A 25,770-nucleotide genomic window follows, 5' to 3' on the forward strand; every position below is an offset into this window, starting at 1 on the left:
CGGGGGGTAGGATTGGAGCACGCGTGGAGCGGACAGGAGGACGGGGGAGCGGAGCACAGGACGGAGGGAAGCGGACCACAGATCGGAGGGCTGGGGGGGCGATCGGTGGGGTGGGGTGGGGGCACATAAGTGTTTCCAGCCATGGCCGATGATATTGCAGCATCGGCCATGGCTGGATTGTAATATTTCACCAGTTTTTTAGGTGAAATATTACAAATCGCTCTGATTGGCAGTTTCACTTTCAACAGCCAATCAGAGCGATCGTAGCCACGGGGGGGTGAAACCCCCCTGGGCTAAAGTACAACTCCTCCTGTCCCTGCACGCCGGGTGAAATTACAGTTAACCCTTTCACCCGGCCTGCAGGAACGCAATTCTGCCATGACGCATACGCTGCGTCATGGGTCGGAATGGCACCGACTTTCATGACGCAGTGTATGCGTCAAAGGTCGGGAAGGGGTTAAACAAATGCGATCACTCAATGATGAGGAGAAAAATGTGGAAACACTTTGTAAATTGCTAATGTGAAAGTTCACACAATATGGTTAAAATGGTCAAGCTCCAACAGTAGAGTAAAGTGAAGAACATTCCGACAGTCGACAAATGCATATATTAAAAACAATGTTGTGGCTTCCCATTGGGATACGTTCACAGTACATCAGATGTCAGTCACCACCTTATAAGTTTAGGAAAGGATAATGGATTTTTTCTTACTTCAGCTAGGCAGTTTCTGTGTAATTCTGTGCTTTAATGTCTTTAAATAGAACAAATCTCCCAACTCCCAGTTAAGAGTTGATAGTTTTATTCCATATGCTCTCAAACATGGAGCTAAAAGTGCTTATCTATACACATAAACGTACAAGCCAGCTGGATTCTGCCCGACCCTGGATTTTGCCTCATTATAAGCCGATAACGAAGCCCCACTGTTTGTGACAGAACTGTAAAAGCAGCCAAATGAAATGCGATTTACATGTAGAAAAGCAAACAAATAGCAGCAATAAAACCATCATAGAAGAAAACAAGGATACAATGAGCTAATCAGAAGAAATCATGAAGTGTGGACAATTGGATGACGTGTTCTTCAAAAAAAACAGCACCAATCTGCATTGGTTAAGACAACAATACTGTTTCTTGGCCTATCTTTTCTGATGCTGACCTAGTAAAACATTAAACATTACATTAAACATTAACATTTTCCTAACATTGCTAGAAAAAAAACCAAATGATTTCATATGAATTGATATGATCCATACTCGATGGATCAACAGACTGAGATTAATGAATATACAATCTCCAATATTACTATGCATGTTAAATACATAAGGTAATTAGTTAATTTTTTTATCAAAAATTGCAGAAGTCATCCAACCAAGTCAAGGTGTACCTTATATTTGGATGGTCCCTATCAATTCTGTCTTAGCTCTGTATGTAAATCAGCATAATGTCCTATGTAGGGAAGTCACTTCATTCATGATATAACAACAAAATTCTATATGCAAATGGATATGGCAGGGAAAGAAGAGATCCCAAAAAATATTTAAGGTAACATAATTAATTGTATTCAATTATATTAAAATTATCACATATAAAAAGGAAAATGCAGAAATGCCGTTTAGGACAAGAGCAAGAAAATGAGGGACAATGGGGTTGTGAGATAAGATTATAATCAATAACTTGGAAGGGGTAAATAAAAGTACAATGACTCCTCTTGAACAGATAAAAAAACACAATATACATAAGCACATATAGATCTACCCCAAAAGGCCCCCACTGTGGTGACAATAATACCGGAACCTAGGTTAGTAACCAAAAAGATGCGTGATATAGTGTACAAGATCCCTCCTAATAGCCTAAAAAAGGGCTGGCTGCATCAGAAATGTAGTAGTAACCACAGCGTGTCCTATTCATAAGCCTGTTGCCGAAAATGTCAGAGGTAAAGTGCTAGATAGGAATATATGTTATCTGTACCAGGTAGCCAGCCGCAGGGAATATGCTCTAGGCATCCCATCACCCCGACGCACGTTTCACCGCCAGCTTCTTTTAGGGGTGTTCCGGAATATATATGCCCCAACGAATAATATAAAAAAAGCAAAAAATAAATATGTCCCCCAAACCATTAGTATGGATTTAATATACAGTTAAAACAGTACACCTTGGCCATATACATAAACTATTCGTCAGCACACTGTGATTAAGAAACACATGAACTCCCCTGTTGCTATATATATTAAAAATAGAATTCACTTTCTTAACATTTTTTGATCAAAAAGTGCAAGGCTATCAAACCACATCAAGGTGTTCCTACATATACATGGTCCCTACCACTGGTGTCTCTCCTTCTTATGTGCCAAGCTAGGTCTCATCTGGCAAAGCAAGGAATAATAAATCGCCAGCACTTTGTTTCTTTTTTTCTAGGTAACATTGGGAGTGTGGCCCCCTCCCTCACTGAACACTCTTATCCACTGCCTATCTTTCTCAAGCAAGACTTTAATCAAAAACTACTCTAGGTTTTATTTCACTTCCCCAGTTCCGAAGAGGCCTGGCATGGCACATAAAGAGAGACAGAAGTGGTAGTGACCATCGATACATACAGTATAGTAAACCTTGAAAAATGTTAACTGTGTACCTTACATTTTTAATGTACATAGCAATAGTGGATTTCATTCATATTTTTAGTCGCAGTATGCTGATTCAACATGTGTGTATACAAATATATATATATATATATATATGTTTTCATGTTGGACACATATAGTTGTGTACCTGCCATTGCTCTGGATGAGCAGTTGCAATGCAGCATGAATGGGTGATGTTGATACAACAAGGTGAAGCGGCTGGAACGATGGAGGCTGTAGTGTAGAGGCAGTGGCACAACAGAGCTGGTTATGTCAGATGCCTCACTTGAAGTGATGTAGCGGAACACCATAGTGTAGCAAAGATGGGAATGTCAAAAAGCACACTTGTGGTAATGCAGCAAAACATAGCAATGCAGCATGGCGGGATATGTCAGTAGCCCCACTTAGCTGAGCTGGGTTTGTCAGGAGGCACCTTGATAATCTACAAAAAATGATCTAAGCCATAGAACTATATGAGACAAACTATATATTGTTAATGTAGTCACCAAAATGGCATGAGAATGACTACCACAAACAAAATATGATACTACGATAAAGACTGATTATTTTTATTAATTATATGATTACAATCAATAAATATATGGATAATCATCATGCTAACCAAAATCAAAGATGGTGTATACATATTTATTGTTCATACATGGTATTAATGTCATAAATCTAGTACTGCACCTGTGATAAATATGCTGGAGATATTAATATAGCAAAGAGCCTCTTCAATGGTATATACGTTATTTAAATAAAGTATAGATGGATATTTGCAATTTATTAACAATAATATAATCCATGAGGAAACATATAAAGAACTATAGGTGCTAAGTGCTTAAATTTATAGAGCCGCACACAAGAGAGGCAAGCTGTACAGAGCTATATCTGCCACAACGCTAGCTTAGTAGTAAATTAATACATATGGATACTGTTTGATATCAAGCCAGGGACAGAAGACTCACAGGCAAGGTAGATAGAGTAGATAATAACTACACGAGCTACATCTGGATCATATTCCCTCAAGTGCGCACTCAGTTACTTTAAGGAGGTTCCTTAATGTAACTGAGCCAGCAGATGATCTCCAAAATTATAGTGGCATGGATACCAGCTGCCCAAATAGGCCTGAGGGCATAAAGTCACATGCACCTGCCAATATTATGTAGCAGCATCACATGCTGAAAAACAGACTAAGATAGCTAGAGAAGGGAGCTGCACTTGGTACTGGATCCAGGAGAGGTGAGAAACATGAAGGACCAAATGGATGGTAATTATAACCTCAACAGTAAATCCATAGGTTTATATAGGATTTCTGGACACGATTCTAGGATGGACACTGCCCCATCCTAAAAACAGAACCCACACTAGCTAAACATATCTCTGACGCACCACTTATGACCGCCAGAGATATGTTAGTGTGGAGTCATTATGTAGCAAAGACACCTGATGTATTTGGAGCTGGAAAATGAAAACGGGGCTTCTTTCCATGCAGTGATTGTTTAGCATGTCATAATCACGTAAGGGCAACGTCTTTCACCTCTGCAGATGGTCTTAGAAATTTCAAAATCACAGACTATATCTCATGCAGTACCACTTTTGTGATATATCAGGCAAGATGCACGTGTAATCTATATTATATCAGATTAACGTCAAGGGTGAGGACCCGCGAACACGTGAGAGATATTGTAGCAGCCTGTGAGGTGGAAGACATTGCATCTCTTAAGACCATCCCTCACCACTTTAGACTGTACCATGGATGTAATCCAAAAGATCTGAAGGTAGTCGGTATTGACCGAATAAGATGTGGCATAAGGGGTGGAGATATGAGACATACTTTAGCCCAAGTAGAATGCCGCTGGATATGGATAGTAAGACTAAGTACAATGGCCCCGAAAGGTCTGAACCAACAACTCAGCTTTGCGTCCTTTCTATAATATATATGGTATTGGTTTATTTCTTTCCCTGAGTCTAGATTTTCACTTTGTGTGTTTTTTGTATTTATGTAGTACTCTCGTCTCATTTTCAACATTGTCTGATGTCCTGAGTGTTTACTAATATGCGGGAGATTCATGATATTCCATCAGGAGAATGTCCGATATCCGGCTAACGAAAACAGCGTGCCAACCTTTTATATGGGGCCTCAATAGTGCAGCAATTTCATAAGTTTACTTGTTATGTTTATTTTTTATATTTATTTTTTTCTGGTTTTCATTTCTCTACTGTTTTTTTTATATTTATTTTATTAATATTTTCTTATTATTTTTGTTAAATATGTTTATATACTGTTGTCACTATGGAATATTTATATGTATCGTATATGTATGTGTATACCTCATGATGTGCACTTTTGAACTTATATTCTGTATAATTGCACATTTATGCACCTATCGCTTTATGAGTATATTGATAGGGCTATGGTAGGCTCACATACTGAGGAGTTTAGATAATTCTATGTAATAGATATTACCAGTCACCGGGTATCTGCTGCCCTTTGTTGTTCCCTTCTGTAAAATGGCGATTACAGCGCAAGCATATGCGCACTACAGCGGGGTCCTTGGCCCATTCCTCCCGGCATCCGAAAGTGACATAGCGGGAACTGACGTCATGAGGGATTTCCCTCTACCCGCTCTGTCACGGGGACGGCTGGGGGGCATGCGCTAGACGTGTCCAGCGAGGTGGTGCGCATGAGACGATTACGGCCCTGATCATTACACACAGCTGTTAGCGTTGGATAAATAGCACTCAGGGTACACACATAGTTACTACAGCCCCCCGAGGAAGCCCACACAAAACGCACCTCGGAGCTGCAAACAGGACAAACACTGGCAGACACTGATGTGTAAGACCTGCATTCCCTTATGGGTTGATTTTGTACTCATTAGTGCCTTATAAATATTAGTACTGTGAGGAACTTATCAGCTATCCTTTGCGCCTTAATTTGCACTATGCACTTTTTGAAACAGACTTCACATGGATAGATCTGCAGGGTGCTATTATATGTATACTAGTTAACCCTCTCCTGCTATTACAGTGCTGTTTGTCCTTCACATATCAGCTCTGGATGTACCTTGTGTTTTATAGTCTGCATATTGCATTATGTTTATATTTTGGGAAAAAAATGTCACGTATTTTACTCACATGAGGATTGGACTGTTTACTCCGTGAGTTATTTGTAGGATTTAAATTTTTTAATAGAAGGTAGATTTGGTGATGATGAAGTCATTTTTCAGAATAGTAATGCATCTTGCTACAAAAAAAGAGTGTTAAACCTGTTATCCAAGACATATCAAGTCAATTATTTGGCCAGCAAACACTCTGGAACTCAATCGATTGAAAAATTTATGGAGGAAATGTTATTAATTAGTTTGTGATAAATCTCCAAACTGCAAAAATTTGTCAATGACTCCTCCAAAAACTCAGAACCAGTTTGATGTAAGCTTTGGTTTGCCATTAATAAACTCTACATATTAAATAATTCAGTGAGGAGCAATAAAGTACTAATACTATTTTTTTTTATTGGTTTTGATAATATCACCATTTTTCCCTCTACTACCATTGTATTTGTTCCCTGATTTCTCTATGAGGCTTATGGTGCTCAAAATCATGAATGATTGACATAAAGCATTGCTGGGAGGATTACATTTTGAATTAATGTAAAATAGGACAATTTAGCTCATACTTCAGAAATACATTCTTTACACTTCTTCATTCTGTTTTTTATCATCTAGGCATGGCTGCTGAGTTCATTGTGGGAACTTTCATATTTTCAGCATCTTCAGGAGGACTTCCAAAATATGAAATTACTTTTGCTGAAATATTGAAAAAAGAAGGTTACTCTACTGGAATTATAGGTAAAGATTTTGTATGTATATATTTTGTGTAAAAGCAAGGTAGGACAAGAGTACATCCTAGCTCTGCAGGGTTTGCTTAGAGGCACCTGCCTAGATTTTTACTAGAACCATGAAATGATATTACTTGTCTACTAGTACATAAACTTTGTATTTTCCTTTCAAACCTTTGTGCCCGGAAGAGGCTGTTTTGTTTTAGTAACCACTGAGACTTATGAAGCAATGAAACCTTAGATGTTTGGACCAGCCAAATTCCTTTCTGACTACCAGATAAAGTGAATGCCTACAGTTTGTTTCATAATTATCATATACCTATTGCTGTTAACTGCAGCCAGAAAGAGGTTAGAAAAAGAAAATTATACTTATCTGTGTTGCTGCAGGTCTGATCCAGTCTTCAGTTGGCCATCATTGCTGCTGTTAAGAGTTGAGTTCCCGCTGCTGCACAGGGGGAATCTCGAACCATGTCTGCTGCGGTCTCCCATTTTCCTCCAGCTGCAATGGAGCCTGATCAGCGGAGACGTCGGTCCCAGCGTCTGGCTCAAGCTGATAATGTGCACTTGGTTACTGCTGCCATTCCAGGCTCTGCATTTGTAGCCAGTACTGATCAGCAGCGAGCAGGCGTTTCAGGAACAAAGTCTTGCTTTTCCCATACTGAGCATGCCTGCAGGACAATCTCCCATTGGAGGTCGGGGGTCACATGCTCTGGTCCTGTAGCAGCTCCTATTTGACCACTTAGAAGGTCGTTGAGTGCTACAGCTATTAAAAGTTTGCATGGGTGCACGGCCATGTGCTATTATAAACCTATCACCATGTGTGTGTGGATGTGTGCTTGTTCTGGTGATTGCTCCTTAATCATTCCCATTCCTTGTGTTGTTGAATGGTTGTGAATGTTGGAGCTACCTAGCGCCTGACAGTGCTATTCTACACCAGAGCACGATCTCTACTGCGTCAAACCAGAAGTGTCCGCTTGCATGGCACTGCACGCACTCTGTGCTGTAATTTTAACTTATCCTGACAACTGGTCAGTGTAGGGTGTGAACTCCCACTTAATCTCTGCATCTGAGTCGTGGCGTCCTCAGGCGTGGGCTCAAAAGCCACTGAGGGTCAGAGCAGGATCAATCACCAGCTTAGTGGGGGTGAATCTTAGGGATCCCACTAGCGTTCGTCTGCTGCATCCTGTGTTTGCTAACAGGGCACAGCGTTTCATTTGTTTCACTGTGACTCTGTGAAGCAACAGAGTTTGCTTTAGTTCTTACTGGGTGTCTGAACCCGAGTTTACTCCTGCATAGTACCACCAAATAGTGCCGCCATTACTTAGCAGCAGGTTCCATCTCTATTTGGTGCGTTCCACCAGCTGTAACATTATACTAGCACCAGGGTCTGGCTAGTAATGGCGGACGAACAGCGACTGCAGCGGTATATCCAGCAGCTGGAGGGCAGGTTGGTGGCTCTCAAGCATACAACCTCAGCTGTGGATGTTACCGAAGTAGCTTTTCAGGCTGCTAGCGTGGCTGCAGTAAGTTTGTCCACTGCCACCCCTGTTACGACCTCCCGAATCCCGCTGCCAAGGGAATTGATGAGGTCCTGTTGGGGATACCATGGCTACGCTACAAATCTCCTCATATAGAGTGGTCCTCAGGTAGAATTCTGGGAAGGAGTGAATCTTGTGAAGGTAGATGTCTGAGGGAGTGCGTTCAGGTTGCTACAACTGAGGTACCCGCAGATCTTTTCTCTGTCCCCAAGCATTATTGACCATATGCGGACGTGTTCTCCAAGAGGGCTGCGGAGACCCTTCCGCTTCACCGCTCCTATGACTGTCCTATTAACTTCTTGCCTGGTGCTGAGCTTTCCCGGGGTCGAGTCTACCTGTTATCCCTTCAGGAGACAGAGGCAATATCTCAGTACATTCAGGAGAATCTGGCAAGAGGATTCATTAGGAAGTCAGTGTCACTTGCAGGGGCGGGGTTCTTCTTTGTGCAGAAGAAGAATGGAGAATTACATCCATGCATAGATTACAGGGGTCTTAATGCCATCACCGTTAAGAATAAATACCCTCTGTCCTTGATATCTGAGCTCTTCGATAGGTTGCGGGGAGCGAGGGTATTTACTGAGCTTGATCTCTGGAGTGCTTACAACATGATTCGCATCCGTGAGGGGGATGAATGGAAGACGGCTTTTAACACCAGGGATGGGCACTATGAATACCTGGTGATGCCCTTAGGGCTTTGTAATGCCCCAGCTGTTTTCCAAAACTTTGTGAATGATATCTTCCAGGTTATGCTCTCCACCTCTGTTGTAGTCTATCTGGATGATATTCTCATCTACTCTCCAGATATAAACTCCCACCGGAGAGATGTTTGCAAAGTCTTCGGCCTCCTACAGGCAAACTCCCTCTATGCCAAGTTGGAGAAATGTGTGTTTGAGCAGGAGTCTTTGCCTTTCCTGAGCTTTATCATCTCTGCCCAAGGATTGGCTATGGATCCTGCCAAACTACAGGCTGTGATGGACTGACAGGAACCCCATTCTCTCAAAGCGGTGCAGCTCTTTATGGGGTTCATCAACTATTATCGCCAGTTCATTCCCCACTTCTCAACATTTGTAGCTCCCCTGGTTGCCCTCGCCAAGAAGGGAGCTAATCCCAAATTGTGGTCGGAGGAGATCTCCAAGGCCTTCCTCTATCAAGTCACACTTCACTGGTGCTCCCATTTTATATTGCCCCGATGTTGATAAACCATTTATCATGGAGGTGGATGCGTCTTCCCTCGGTGCTGGAGTAGTCCTCTTCCAGAAGGATGCTCAAGGTTGGAAGCATCCTTGCTTCTTCTTCTCCAAGACCTTCACACCAGAGAGGAATTATTTCATCGGGGACAGGGCACTGCTAGTCATGAAGTTGGCCTTTTCGGAGTGGAGACATCTTCTGGAGGGGGCTCACTACCTCTTTCAAGTATTCACCAACCACAAAAATTTGGTGTATTTACAAACCACCCAGCGGCTAAACTCTCTCCCGGCCAGATAGTCCCTGTTCTTCTCCCAGTTGCACTATACCCTCTATTTTCTCTCCAGGGAGAAGAACACTCGGGCTGACGCTCTTTCCCGCTCCTTTGTGTCATCAGAGGAGGAGGAGGAGGAGCCTCGGCTTATTGTCCCTTCAGAGAGCCTGATAACTGTGGCACCGGTTTCGCTAGAGTCTGTGCCCCCAGGCAAGACTTTCGTTCCATCTAATTTGTGACCAAAGGTTCTCTCTTGGGTGCACTTATCCAGGGTGGGTGGACATTTTGGGACCAAGAGGACATTAGAGTTTCTGGTGAGGACGTACTGGTGGCTGCATATGTCCCGTGATGTCTGGGACTATATTCTGGCGTGTGACTCCTGTGCCAAGATTCGGTCTCCTCGGCAGTGGCCTGCTGGGCTACATTACCCACCACCAGTGGCAAACAGGCCCTGGGAGACGGTCGGGATGGACTTCGTGGTGGGCTTACCCAAGTCTCGTAGCTGCACCATTATCTGGGTAGTCACCGACCATTTTTCTAAAATGGTGCACTTGGTTCCACTTCCACTGTTACCTTCTGCATGGTCCTTGGCGGCGTTGTTCATTAAACATGTTTTCTGCCTACAAGGCATGCCAGACAAAATTGTCAGTGACTGGGGTGCCCAGTTTGCGTCTCGGTTCTGGAGAGAGCTCTGTCGTTTACTCAGCATTGAGCTGAATCTCTCTTCTGCATACCACCCTGAGACAAATGGGTTGGTAGAGAGGGCCAACCAGACTCTGGTCACATACCTGCGACATTTTGTCTCCGCCAGGCAGGATGACTGGGCATCCTTGCTACCATGGACGGAGTTTGCATTGAACAATGCCGTAGCCGACTCCACCAGGCAGACCCCATTCCTCCATAACTACGGACAGCATCCGCGTGTCCCTGTGCCCATGCCCGTGTCATCCATCGATTCTAGGGTGGCAGACTGAGCGGTGGAGGCATGTGACATTTGGGACTGCACACAGGATGCCATCTGGACCTCCAAGGAGAGAATGAGGGTTTCTGCCAATGCACATCGGCTCCCCACTCCGTTCTTTGCTCCTGGCGACTTAGTGTGGCTCTCCGCCCGTAACATCAGGCTGCGAGTTGAGTCCACTAAGTTTGCGCCTTGCTACATAGGCCCCTTCAAGATCCTGGAACAAGTCAACCCTGTGGTCTATCAGTTGGCCCTTCCTTCACGCCTAGGTATCACAGACACCTTTCATGTGTTCCTCTTAAAACTCGTTCACATGTCCCGGTTTTCCGAATCATCTGCCAGGACATTGGGCTCGTCCACGGATAATTACGAGGTGAATGCTATCATGGGGTGTAAGGTGGTGCCTGACAAAAAATTCTATCTGGTGGATTGGAAGGGTCATGGCCCAGAGGACAGGACCTGTGAGTCTGTTAAGCACATTCGGGCTCTGCTGCTCATTGCGGCCTTTGAGCGTAGCGAGGCTCAGGGAGGAGGGGGCCCTAGGCGGGGGATAAAGTTAGGAGTCAAGTTCTCGCTGCTGCACAGGGGGAATCTCGAACCATGTCCCCTGGGGTCTCCCATTTTCCTCCAGCTGCAGTGGAGCCTGCTTAGCCGAGAGGTCGGTCCCAGGATCTGGCTCAAGCCTATACTGTGTGATTGGTTACTGCTGCATTTCCAGGCTCTGCCTTTGTAGCAGTACTGATCAGCAGCGAGCAGGCGTTTCAGGAACTATGTCCTGCTCTTCCCATACTGAGTATGCTCACAGGACTACCTCCCATTGCAGGTTGGGGGTCAAAAAGCTCAGGTCTTTTAGCAGCTCCTATTGGACCACTAGGAAAGTCCTTGAGTGCTACAGCTATTAAAGGTTTGCATGGCCGCATGGCCATGCGCTATTAGAAACCTATTATCATGTGTGTGTGGATGTGTGCTTGTTCTGGTGACTGCTCCTTAATCATTCCCATTCCTTGTGTTGTTGAATGTTCGTGAATGTTGGAGCTACCTAGTGCTATCCTACACCAGAGCACGATCTGTACTGCGTCGAACCAGCAGTGTCCGCCTGCACAGCACTGCACGCACTCTGTGCTGTAATCTTAACTTATCCTGACAACTGGTCAGTGTACAGTGGGAACTCCTGCTTGATCTTCGCATCTGACTCGGGGCGTCCTCAGGCGCAGACTCAAAAGCCACCGAGGGTCAGAGCGGGATCAATCACCAGCTTAGTGGGGGTGAATCTTAGGGATCCCACTAGCATTCGTCTGCTGCATCCTGTGTTCGCTAACAGGGCACAGTGTTTCATTTGTTTCACTGTAGCTCTGTTAAGCAGCAGAGTTCTCTTTAGTTCTTACCGGGTGTCTGAACCCTTGTTTACTCCGACGTAGTACCACCATATAGTGCCGCCATTACTTAGAAGCAGGTTCCATCTCTGCATGGTGAACCCGGGCTGCGAACACACCTTTACCATCTTTAATCTATTCTGTGCATTCCTCTAGCTGTAACAGCTGCTTTCTGACACCTGGCTGTCTTCATTATCTTCCAGTGCCTGCCATGACATTGTTGGCAGTGCACATCACATCTGTGAGGCCTCATTTGAATTTATGACATTGCTGGGCTTAGTCAGTGCAGGAAATGCCAGAGATGGCAGGTGCCTGGAGAACCCAAAGATAGGTGACAAAATACGTTGAGGATGGCTCAGTGAAGATCGTACCATCATGGCATGGGACATATAAGGGCCGAGTGAGTATACATACTGTATATACAGTGGGTGAAATAAGTATTGAAGACATCACCAATTTTCTAAGTAAATATATTTCTAAAGTTGCTATTGACATGAAATACTCACCAGATGTCGGTAACAACCCATCCAATCCACACAGGCAAAGAAATAAAAACCATAGCTCTGCATAAACTAAGTTATTAACTAAGTTACTCGGATCAAGAAGTGTCTCTCAAACAACAAATTATAAAACAAATAAATTTATTAAATATCCCAAAAATGACACAATACAAATAAAACAGATTGGTGCGTCAAGCCATGCAAACAGAGGCCAGCTAAAGAGGGGGGACACAGAAATGCCCAGATAATTAATCCTGTCTACTATATCATATTAAAATCATTTGATGATAATTCATATAATATAAATATATAGTACTATACTCTATATTTACTATATATTTATCTTATCTGAATTATCATCAATTGATTTTAATATGATATTGTAGACAGGATTAATGATCTGGGTATTTCTGTGACCCCCCTCTTTAGCTGGCCTCTGTTTGCATGGTTTGAGGCTCCAATCTGCTTTATTTGTATTGTGTCATTTTTTGGATATTTAATGAATTTTTTTGTTTTATAATTTGTTCTTTGAGAGACACTTCTTGATCCAAGTATGGTCAATTTACCATATGATCTATATGCTTAATAGTTGTTATAAAGTGTTGCCCATCCTTTTGTAGGATTTATGGGCATGGGTAGTATGCTTATTATAAACTTATAAAGTTATGTGTAAAAATGAGAAATGACACATGCGAATAGTAATGCACACGCTTACTGAAATTTATTTAATACTTTGCACAAAAGTCTTTGTTGGGGGTTACAGCTTCAAGATGCCTCCTGAGTGGAGAAACAAGAGGAATGCATTGCCCAGGTGAGATCTTGGCCCATTCTTCTACATAAATACTCTTCAAACACTGAATGTTTCATGTGCTCCTTCTATAAACACTAAGCTTTAGTTCTTTCCGTACATTTTCTGTTGGATCCAGATTAGGTGATTGACTGGATCATTCTGGCAGATTTATCTTCTTTCTCTGAAGAAAATCTAGCTTCCTTGGCTGTGTGTTTGGTATCATTGTATTGCTAAAATGTCCATCCTCACTTCATCTTCATCATCCTGGTAAATGGCAGATTTTTCACAAGAATGTCCTTGAACATTTGTTCATTTGTCCTTCCTTCAGTTGTATGAATTGTGACAGTGCAGTATGATGAAAAACAGCCCACACCATGATGTTTTCACCTCCAAATTTCATTGTTAGTATGGTGTTTTTGGGATGCTATGCCGTACTTTTTGATCTTCAACCATGGTGTGTATTATGACATCCAAAGAGTTCAATTTTGGTCTTATCTGATTAGACTATATATGCAGTATATAATCAAAAGAAAATAGAGCAAAAATGTCCCAAACAACATTATAAGAGTATAAAAAAATGTATTTATTGAAAAAATCACATATACAATGTATTCAAGATTCAAATATACATACTATATACCGTGTATATCAGGAGATTAAACGGAGGAGATCTGATGATATGCCAGGCTAGGGGTGTACAACACATTGCATCCCAGTGAAGCAGGTATATAACAAGCAATCCATAAAGCAGCCCACTGCTTTCAACAGTCAAAGAAACTCACAATGTATCAATAGTTATAGGCCAATTGTGCCCCAAAGAGGTTTCAAAAGTGCATGCTTACCTATTGTCTGTCAGGGGAAAGTCCCCACCTCGCCTAGCAGCCCCTGACGCACGTTTCGCGTTTCAGCTTTTCAAAAGCTGAGTCCCTTTTGAAAAAGGTGAAACGCAAAACGTGCGTCAGGGGCTGCTAGGCGATTATGTTAATGTATATTATCCCAGTATTTCACAGTCTTGTCTTAATGTTCTTGAGAAAATTTTAAATGCAATTGAACATGCTTTTTGTTTAGCAAAAAAGTCTTGCGTGGTGAGCGTGCATGCAGGCCAAGAAGAGGCTGAGTGCATTGCTTATTGTTTTCTTTGAAATAGTTGTACCTGCTGATTCCAGATCTTTTTATAGCTCTCCACAGGTGGTCCTTGACTCTTTGATGACTCTTCTGATTTTTTTTTGTTCCTCTGATGAAATCTTATGGAGAGCATTTTGTCGTTGCCGGTTTATAGTGAAATTATGGTCTTTACACTTCCAGACTATGGCCTCAACAGTGCTAATTGGAATATTCAGTTGTTTAGAAATTCTTCTTTAACCAATGCCATCAGTATGTTTTTCAACAATAAGGTTGTGAAGGTCTTGAGACAGATCACTGGTTTTACTCATCATGAGATGTTTTTTTGTGTGGGCACCTTGGTAATTCAACACCATTTTATAATCCTTCAGTTGAGCCAGCTGATGTTATTTCTCACTAAGTGGCAGTTTTGCTTCATAATTACTGATAGATTTCAGCTGGTGTCATCACTGTCCATTGTTTTTTGCACTTCTCTGTTTTCATATGTTCAATACTTTTTACCTGTGTCATTTCTCATTATTACACATAACTTAATTTATGGACATCTATAGCTTAATTTAAACTTTAAACTTTTCAGTCATTCAACCGTTCTAAACTTACATAACCCCTTCATGACATATGATGTACATTTACGTCATATGTCGTGTCTCTGGCTTTGATGCAGACTTGGTAAATGTCACCAGCAATCTCTGACAGCGGCATTTAGCATGGCTGGCAGATGGGTGCCTCATTCCTGTGATGTGATAATGGGCCGCTGATGGGTTGCCATGACAGTCGGATGTCTGCTGAAGACCTCTGTGCTTTTCATGATTCTCCTGTGAGAGCCAGTTTGTAGCTGGATTTCATAGAAGATTATAATTTTTGCTATACACAGCAGTACTGATGCGATTGGACAACCACAGCTTTAAGTTCCCTAAAGGGACTATTAAATACAGTTAAAAGTTTAAAAAAAAGGTTTTAAATATATGAAAAAATAATACATAATACATAAGTTTAAATCACCTTCCTTTTACCCAAATAGAAAAACAATACATATTTGGCCTTTCTTCATTTGTAAAAGTCTGAACTATCTAAATATAAGGTAAATTAATTTGATCGGTAAACGGCGTAATGAGAAAACCATGAAAATGCCAAAATTATAGCAGTAATATTCAATAAGAGGCAATTAAAACATTGTTTGTACCCCCAAATGGTATAAGCAAAAACATAATCTTAGGGTGCAAAAAATATGCCATCACACAGAACTATATCCTGAAATTTGAAAGCTTTATGGGTCTCAGAAAATGGCGACACAAGCAAGCTCTTGGAAGTAGAGAAGAAACAAAATAATTTTTCTTTATTGTGCTCCACATGATGAACAAATTTGCCCACAAGTAGAGAAGGAACATCCCTCCTCTACAGCATCAGATAAGCTATCCTACTGTAGTCACAAACTAAACTATTAACAAGTTCCTCAACTACAGAGGCTCCTGTAACACGGCACAGGGATGTGTGATAGGAGGCCCTCGCTAGCCAATGATGGCTTTGTGTTACTATCAGGGAGGACGCTCATTGGTTACTGGAAGCCTCTATCTCAGAGTCCCTGCCACTGATAGGCGCTTGCAATAGCCAATAAGCACTCTCCTCTGCAGTGTGTTACAGAAGCTGCTGGCCCCCAATATTCTTCATTCAGTGACACAGTCAGTTCCTCTCACAAGACTGAGATTAGCTGTTTCTGGACAGGACTGTATGGCCCACATTTAAGGTCATTGCAGGTCGCATATTGCACATAGGCCATGGATTGTGTCCCCTACCTTAGATGCTGTAATTCATGAGGACTTTAGCATATAAGTGCTTAAAATACCTTAATTGTTTTCACACTTTCGACTCTCAATGTGACATGATCACTGTTTGTGTTTTGCCATGAAAGCCAGGGCCCAAATGAATGATTTTAATTTGGGCTTTCATTGACTTTTCTGCTCCCTACTTGCTGAAAAAGTAATGCTCTCTCAATAGAAACCTGATGGACCCAGTTATAAATCATGTTATCCGTTAGGACTAGAGATGAAATATAAATACACCATTTTTTAATTTTTTTTAAATTATTTTTCCTAGTATTCCTAGTACTATATCCAACCCTTTCAAGCTATTTAACACAAATAATGACTTAAAAATACCAAAATGACTTCAACATACAGTATATGGCTATGGGTAAATGGATGATTAACCACTGTACTGTCACACACGATCTGTAAAGTTTATGCAAAGTCTCTTGGCTTTCCATCCCTATCTGTATTGCTAAGTGACGAGCTGTGACCTCTCACTATAGTGTTTCACCACAAAATTACTGCTACATTCCCAGCTTCTGCTTTTATACAGTCTATAGTAGTCCCTCCTGTATGTATTATATCATGTATATATTCTCAAAGTCATGTGTGCCTTGTATCGCAGACACAACCTTCTGCATTGTGTATGAAATGGCTGGCTGTTGTCATTTTACATGATTTGTGTGAGGCAAATTGTTCAAATTTGCTGGTTCAGAAAATTCTTAAGCATTCAACACTAATTGAATTGGCATCAAAACAGTTGGCTTACCTCTAATCAAAATTCAACAAATTCATTATGAATGTTAATGCTTTAAAAACGTGTAAACAGAGCGTTAATGCTTTTATCTACCCCTTCAGATAACTGTTATATTCTTTTTAATATTTGTTTGTTAAAAAGCACAGGTTCAATATTTACATCAGATTCACACTCTTGTGAATAATTCGTCATTCTCTTTCTTACCTGATTGCATACAAACTGTTTCTTAGTCGCTTTGGTTTTTGTTTGCAAACTAGAACGCTGACAAAATAACAATTTTATATTTAGCAATTAAGAATGCACTCTTGCATATGTATGATACTATTCATCATGATTTGAAAGCTGCTTCTGAATATGTATGATATTATTTAACTGGATAAAGTATGATATTTGGATGATGGGTTGTACTCAAATGTTGGCTGTGCTACTGTGCTTGTAAAACATGTTAGGTTTAACATCTATATGCAATTTATAATATTTTAATCTGTGTTATTTAAAATACAGGTTGACACATTAGGGCATCTCCCATCCATATGCTCTATTAGAGCATATTAATGTCATAAAGGGATACTCCTGTGCATACCCCCAAATTTCATTGCATCCATCTGCGTTTCACACTACTATCTGTGGGATAATTCCTGTCACAAGTGCCGTTCGTGCTATTACTAGCAATGCTGACATTTCTTGCAGTGGTATGTGTAGTTTTCCTCTTATAGTACAACATCCTTTGTCGGTGCCCTGTTTTGGCTTAACGTACATTTTGGACATTTTTAAGTCCTTTGTAAAAATTTGTTACCAGTCACACCTGTTGAAAAACTGTGAAATCAACCACAAATTAAATGAATGGTGAAAGTGAGAAAAGGCTAATACAACACCAGCCCATCCATATTATTGGTGCAGGGTTTACGGGTCTACAATTTCACAAATTAAACAGGTGTGCCAAAATAGATTGGTGCTATTACATTTCTCAATTTACCAATGTACCACACAAGAAACATCCCATAATGGGCAAAACTAGTGAGCTGCCTCAATACCTTTGCAACCTTATTATTGAAAAACAAACTAATGGGATTGACAGAAGAATTTCTAAACTACTGAATAGTCCAGTGAACACTGTTGGAGCCATAATCTGGAAAGGGAGAGAACATTATTTCACCATAAACTGGCTATGACCAGGTGATTCTTTCAAGATTTTATACAGTGGACTCAAAAGAATTACCAGAAGAGCTGTTCAAATGCTAGTGAAATATCTGAAATCAATTGTTTAAAAGCAAACAATAAGTAATGCATTCAATCTCCATCGCCTGTATCCATGCTCACCATGCAAGAATACACTGGTGAACAAAAAAGAATGTTAAAGCATGTTTAAAGCTTGCTCAGCAACATTTAGACAAGCCTGTGAAATACTGAGTAATATTACCTGGTCATATGAGACCAAAATTGAACTCTTTGGAAGCCATAATAAACATCATGTTAAAACACCATAGGAACAATCAACATTGGAGGTGGAAACATCATGGTTTGGAGTTCTTTTCCGCATACAGCACTGACAAACATCGTATAAATGAAAGAAGTAAGAATGGACAAATATACTGAGACATTCTTAGTAAAAATCTGCTGGCATCTACCAGGATGATGACGATGAAAAGAGGGTGAACAGTTCAGCAAGACAATGATCTCAAACACAGAGCTAAGGAAACTCTCAACTGGTTTCAGAAAAAAAGAAAATAAAGCTGCTAGAAAGGCCCAGTAAATAAGTATCGTGCAGCTAAGATAGCCCAGGTGCACTACTATAATGTAACATAATAAAGAGAGGTGCAATACCAGTAGTAAGGGTAATTGACATAGAAAGAAAAAAAAGCCCTACTGTAAGGTAAGCACACTACACTTGAAAAAATGCAGTAAAAATAAACTTTATTGGCACAAAATTACAAAAAATAGCTTTAAAATATCAGCAAAAAACAGATGTGGGTACAACCACTCAAATACCCTGCTAATTTTAGATATCAGATAACAGTACAATTCAAAACGTTAAAACCCATGATTTGTAATATTAATGTCAATATCACTCTTGGTCATTCGTACCTGATATGATCTCAGATCTGTATGGCTCATAAGTATAGCAATAGTATAATTAGACTAGCTCCCTAATTGAGGGTCTGAGACCCTAAAGCTGTCAATCTACAGCATAAGAAACCTCTGCTGGAAGAATGCCATACGAGAACCAACAACCAGGCAGTGGTGAGCAATCCTGTAGGAAAAGATATATGGAAATGGACCCATAAAGAGATAGTTTGTGACAACATTGTTAATTGGGTCAAAAAGTCGCCAGCATAAATGCCAAAAGATTAGCTCCACTCATGTCCCTGCCTGTCCAGATGTGCCTTCCTGCATGATTTAACTCTTGTTATACTGCCGTAAGTTCCTCTTCAGTATCCTTTGGCATTTATGCCGGTGACTTTTTCGACCTAATTAGCAGTGTTGTCACAAACTATATCTTTATTTTTTTTTTAGATATTTTTTTATTTTTTTTTCAGGTGTAGTGTGCTTTCCTTACAGTAGTGCTTTTTCTTCTTTCTTAGAAAATAAACATTGAACACGTGTTAGGGCTGGTGGAACGCACCGAGTAAATATGGAGATAATATTGGTGCATTCGCAGCTAGTAAATGGCGGCACAATATGGAGGTATTACGCCTGAAGAGACACGGGTTCCGTCCCCTGGTCTGTATAGGAGCGAACTATGTTGCTTCACAGAATCGCCGGGATAAAAGATAACACTGTGCCCTGTTAACATCACAGAGGCTCACAGCTCTCTAAAGGAGCAGGTAGCATATAGTGGTCACACAGTCAGCAACAGCTCTCAAACAACTCCTCTCCGGAGGTGCCGAATTTTAGTGGCTATATGCCAGCCCTGAATTCATACACACAAACTCCTCTCCGGAGGTGCCGGAATCTTAGTGGCTATACAGCCGGCCCTGAGAACATGCTGACAGCGACCATAAAAGTAGCTAAGCTCACACACACATGAACTTATGTTGATACTAGCACATGGCCGTGCGGCCATGTGAACCTTTTATAGAGGAAGCTCTGCAGGACCTTCCTAGTGGTCCAATAGGAACTGCTTCAGGACCTGAGCATGTGACCCCCGAACTCCAATGAGAGGTCATCCCTTGGGCATGCCCAGTAGAGGAAAAGCAGGACTTAGTCCCTGGAGCACCTACTAACCGCAGAACAGTGCTGGTTACTAGGGTTGAGCGAAACGGGTCGAACATTTTCAAAAGTCGCCGACTTTTGGCTAAGTCGGGGTTTCATGAAACCCGATCCGACCCCTGTGCGGGGTCGGCCATGCGGTACGCGACTTTCGCGCCAAAGTCGCGTTTCAATGACGCGAAAAGCGCCATTTCTCAGCCAATGAAGGTAAACGCAGAGTGTGGGCAGCGTGATGACATAGGTCCTGGTCCCCACCATCTTTGAGAAGGGCATTGCAGTGATTGGCTTGCTGTCTGCGACGTCACAGGGGCTATAAAGAGGCGTTCCCGCCGACCGCCATCTTACTGCTGCTGATCTGAGCTTAGGGAGAGGTTGCTGCCGCTTTGTCAGAAGCAGGGATAGCGTTAGGCAGGGTCCATTAACCACAAAACCGCTTGTGCTGCAGCGATTTGCACTGTCCAACACCACCCTCGGTGTGCAGGGACAGTGGAAGTTTTTTTTTTTTTTTTTCCCCTCAGCGCTGTAGCTCATTGGGCTGCCCTAGAAGGCTCCCTGATAGCTGCATTGCTGTGTGTACGCCGCTGTGCAAACCAACTGCTTTTTTCAAAGCACAAATCCTCTTGTTCCTTCCTTTCTGCACAGCTATCTTTTTTGTTTGTCCACACTTTTTATTTGATTTGTGCATCAGTCCACTCCTTATTGCTGCCTGCCATACCTGGCTGAGATTACTGCAGGCAGGGAGATAGTAATTGTAGGACATTCCCTGTTTTTTTTTTTTTTGGTGGGAGATTAAGATTGGCAATTTGGCATTTCTGCTAGAGTGCCATCCCTGTGTGTGCCATCTCTCTCACATAGTGGGCCATAGAAAGCCTTTTCATTTTTCTGTATTTTTTTTTGTGGGGTGTATAAATTCTCCCTGATAAAAATACAGTGGGAGATTAATATTAGCCTTTGGGCTTGTGTGCCAGTCCTGAGTGTGCCATCTCTCTCACAAATAGTGGGCCATAGAAAGCCTATTTTATTTTTTTTTGGGTTTTATAAATTCTCCCTGAAAAAAAGGGAGATTAATATTGGCCTCTGGGCTTGTGTGCCAGTCCTGAGCGTGCCATCTGTGCCAGCCCTGAGCGTGCCATCTCTCTCACAAATAGTGGGCCATAGAAAGCCTATTTAATTTTTTTTTTGGTTTTATAAATTCTCCCTGAAAAAAAGGGAGATTAATATTGGCCTCTGGGCTTGTGTGCCAGTTGTGAGCGTGCCATCTGTGCCAGTCCTGAGCGTGCCATCTCTCTCACAAATAGTGGGCCATAGAAAGCCTATTTAATTTTTTTTTTGGTTTTATAAATTTTCCCTGAAAAAAGGGAGATTAATATTGGCCTCTGGGCTTGTGTGCCAGTTGTGAGCGTGCCATCTCTGCCAGCCCTGAGCGTGCCATCTCTCTCACAAATAGTGGGCCATAGAAAGCCTATTTAATTTTTTTTTTTGGTTTTATAAATTCTCCCTGAAAAAAAGGGAGATTAATATTGGCCTCTGGGGTTGTGTGCCAGTTGTGAGCGTGCCATCTGTGCCAGTCCTGAGCGTGCCATCTCTCTCACAAATAGTGGGCCATAGAAAGCCTATTTAATTTTTTTTTTGGTTTTATAAATTTTCCCTGAAAAAAGGGAGATTAATATTGGCCTCTGGGCTTGTGTGCCAGTTGTGAGCGTGCCATCTGTGCCAGTTGTGAGCGTGCCATCTCTCTCACAAATAGTGGGCCATAGAAAGCCTATTTAATTTTTTTTTTGGTTTTATAAATTTTCCCTGAAAAAAGGGAGATTAATATTGGCCTCTGGGCTTGTGTGCCAGTTGTGAGCGTGCCATCTGTGCCAGTCCTGAGCGTGCCATCTCTCTCACAAATAGTGGGCCATAGAAAGCCTATTTAATTTTTTTTTTGGTTTTATAAATTCTCCCTGAAAAAAAGGGAGATTAATATTGGCCTCTGGGCTTGTGTGCCAGTTGTGAGCGTGCCATCTGTGCCAGTCCTGAGCGTGCCATCTCTCTCACAAATAGTGGGCCATAGAAAGCCTATTTAAATATTTTTTTGGTTTTATAAATTCTCCCAGAAAAAAAGGGAGATTAATATTGGCCTCTGGGCTTCTGTGCCAGTCCTGAGCGTGCCATCTGTGCCAGTCCTGAGCGTCCCATCTCTCTCACAAATAGTGGGCCATAGAAAGCCTATTTTTTTTTTTTTGGGGGTTTTAGAAATTCTCCCTGAAAAAAAAAGGGAGATTAATATTGCCCTTTGGGCTTGTGTGCCAGTACTAAGCGTGCCATCTCTCTCTCTCTCTCTCTCTCTCAGTCAGTGGGCCATAGAACGCCTATTTTTGGTTTTATTTGTTTTCTAAATTCTCCCTGAAAAAATCATTTTATTTTATTTGGTTTCTAAATTCTTCCTGATAAAATCATATTTTTTTTATTATTTTTTTTTCTAAAGTCTCCCTGAAAAAAACAAAACAAAAAAACAAACAAACAAAAAAAACAGTGGGGGATTAATATTGGCCTTTCTGCTTGTGTGCCAGTCTTGACTCCTGTGTGCGTCATCTCTCACTCAGTGGGCCATAGAACGCCTATTTTTTGTTTTATTAGTTTTATAAATTCTCCCTGAAAAAATCATTTTATTTTATTTGGTTTCTAAATTCTTCCTGATAAAATCATATTTTTTTTATTATTTTTTTTTCTAAAGTCTCCCTGAAAAAAAAAAAAAAAAAAACAGTGGGAGATTAATATTGGCCTTTCTGCTTGTGTGCCAGTCTTGACTCCTGTGTGCGTCATCTCTCAGTCAGTGGGCCATAGAACGCCTATTTTTGGTTTTATTTGTTTTATAAATTCTTCCTGAAAAAATCATTTTATTTTATTTGGTTTCTAAATTCTTCCTGATAAAATCATATTTTTTTTATTATTTTTTTTTCTAAAGTCTCCCTGAAAAAAAAAAAAAAAAAACAACCAAAAAAAACAGTGGGAGATTAATATTGGCCTTTCTGCTTGTGTGCCAGTCTTGACTCCTGGGTGTGCCATCTCTCTCTCTCTCTCTCTCTCTCTCTCTCCAATTGTGGTCCATAGAAAGCCTATATTTTTTTTCCTTGATTTGGGTTCCAAAATCTACCAGAGAAAATAACTACATCAATCATTGGTAGAAAAATATTGGCCTCTGGGCTTGTGTGCCACTCCTGACTCCTGTGTGCGTCATCTCTCAGTCAGTGGGCCATAGAACGCCTATTTTTGTTTTTATTTGTTTTATAAATTCTCCCTGAAAAAATCATTTTATTTTATTTGGTTTCTAAATTCTTCCTGATAAAATCATATTTTTTTTATTATTTTTTTTTCTAAAGTCTCCCTGAAAAAAAAAAAAAAAAAAAAACAAACCCCCCCAAAAAATGGGAGATTAATATTGGCCTTTCTGCTTGTGTGCCAGTCTTGACTCCTGGGTGTGCCATCTCTCTCTCTCTCTCTCTCTCTCTCTCTCTCTCCAATTGTGGTCCATAGAAAGCCTATATTTTTTTTCCTTGATTTGGGTTCCAAAATCTACCAGAGAAAATAACTCCATCAATCATTGGTAGAAAAATATTGGCCTCTGGGCTTGTGTGCCACTCCTGATTCCTGTGTGCGTCATCTCTAACTCAGTGGCCCATAGAAAGCATATAGTTTGTTACATTTGTTTTCTAAATTCTCCCTGCAAAAATCTATTTTTTTTTTTTTTTTGGGGTTTCTAAAGTGTTCCTGAAAAAAATAAAAATAAAAAAAAAATAATAGTGTGACATTAATATTAACATTTGTGCTTCAGTGACAGTCCTGCGTGTGGGGCATCTCTCTAATTTGCAGCCACCAAAAACAGAGTGTGTAACATTGGGCCTGATTTTCGCTGTGGTCTCACCAACCTGTAAAGGGGTAGCTAAATCATACTGAAGTTATAGCTCACCGTGTAAGTTGTGTGACTGCAACAAATAACGTTAGTTTGGTTACGTTTTTAAAACAATGAGGAAGTCTAGTGGAAGAGGTCGTGGCCGGGGGCGTTCATTGTCAGCTGGTAATGAGGGTAGTGGTAGTGGTGGAGCATCAGGTGGTCGTGGGGAAAAAAATATTGCACCTAAGTCTGGAGCTGTGGAGCCAGGTTCGTCGTCCGGCTACACAAGGCCTCGAACGCTCCCTTTTCTGGGATTAGGAAAACCGCTTTTAAAGCCGGAGCAGCAAGAGCAAGTTTTGGCTTATCTTGCTGACTCAGCCTCTAGCTCTTTTGCCTCCTCTCGTGAAACTGGTAAAAGTAAAAGCAGCGCGTCGTTAGTGGATGTTCACGGTCAGGGACAAGTCACTTCCTTGTCCTCTTCAGCAAAAACAACAACAGAGAAGAATGCAGCAGGCGACACAACGGGTTACTCCATGGAGCTCTTTACACATACCGTCCCTGGCTTAGAAAGTGAAGCAGTTAACAGTCCATGCCCATTACAAGTTGAATCTGACATGGAGTGCACTGACGCACAGCCACAGCCAGACTACTATGCTGGTCCTTTGACTCAGACCACAACATTGCCCTCGCAGGGTGCTGATCAAGAATCAGACCCTGATGAGACTATGTTGCCCCATCACGAACGCTATACCACCAAACGACACGGTGACACAGATGAAGTTGCGCAGGAGGTACAAGAAGAGTTATTAGATGACCCAGTTCTTGACCCCGATTGGCAGCCATTGGGGGAACAGGGTGCAGGCGGCAGCAGTTCTGAAGCAGAGGAGGAGGAGGGGCCGCAGCAGGCATCAACATCGCCACAGGTTCCATCTGCCGGGCCCGTATCTTGCCCAAAACGCGTGGCAAAGCCAAAACCTGGTGGAGGACAGCGTGGCCATCCGGTTAAAGCTCAGTCTGCAATGCCTGAAAAGGTATCCGATGCTAGAAAGAGTGCAGTCTGGCATTTTTTTAAACAACATCCAATTGATCAGCGCAAAGTCATCTGTCAAAAATGTTCTACTTCCTTAAGCAGAGGTCAGAATCTGAAAAGTCTCAATACTAGTTGCATGCATAGACATTTAACCACCATGCATTTGAAAGCTTGGACTAACTACCAAACGTCCCTTAAGGTTGTTGCACCCTCGGCCAATGAAGCTAGTCATCAACGCAACATCCCTTCCGGCAGTGTAGGACCACCATTTAGCGCACCACCTGCTGTATCTGTGCAGGTATCTTTGCCAGGCCAAAGCAGTCAGGGTCAGGGAATCACCAGTTTCGTAGTAGGAAACACTGCATCTAGGGCACCGGCGGCAACAATACCATCTCCCACCGTCTCTCAGTCTGCCATGTCCACCGGCACCCCCGCTAGTTCCACGATCTCCAGCTCTCCAGTCCAGCTCACCCTACATGAGACTATGGTTAGAAAAAGTTAATACTTAGCCTCGCATCCGCGTACACAGGGTTTGAACGCCCACATAGCTAGACTAATCTCGTTAGAGATGATGCCCTACCGGTTAGTTGAAAGCGAAGCTTTCAAAGACCTGATGGACTACGCTGTACCACGCTACGAGCTACCCAGTCGACACTTTTTTTCCAGAAAAGCCATCCCAGCCCTCCACCAGCATGTTAAAGAGCGCATCGTCCATGCACTCAGGCAATCTGTGAGCACAAAGGTGCACCTGACAACAGATGCATGGACCAGTAGGCATGGCCAGGGACGTTACGTGTCCATCACGGCACACTGGGTAAATGTGGTGGATTCAGGGTCCACAGGGGACAGCAAGTTTGGGACAGTTCTGCCTAGCCCACGGTCTAGTAAA

At 41.9% G+C, this 25,770-nt stretch overlaps 1 protein-coding gene across 3 annotated transcripts in view; it reads left to right on the forward strand.

Annotated features, from left to right (window-relative positions):
- Window positions 1-25,770, forward strand: part of STS (steroid sulfatase) — a 514,463-nt gene that overhangs the window by 119,543 nt on the left and 369,150 nt on the right. For all 3 annotated transcript variants that reach the window (XM_069761574.1, XM_069761575.1, XM_069761576.1), the window contains one exon: window positions 6,347-6,469. In XM_069761574.1, the coding sequence (XP_069617675.1) occupies window positions 6,347-6,469 (123 nt within the window). The remainder of the gene's footprint in view (window positions 1-6,346; window positions 6,470-25,770) is intronic.

Source organism: Ranitomeya imitator, chromosome 3 (genome assembly GCF_032444005.1).
Source record: "Ranitomeya imitator isolate aRanImi1 chromosome 3, aRanImi1.pri, whole genome shotgun sequence".
NCBI lineage: Eukaryota > Metazoa > Chordata > Amphibia > Anura > Dendrobatidae > Ranitomeya > Ranitomeya imitator.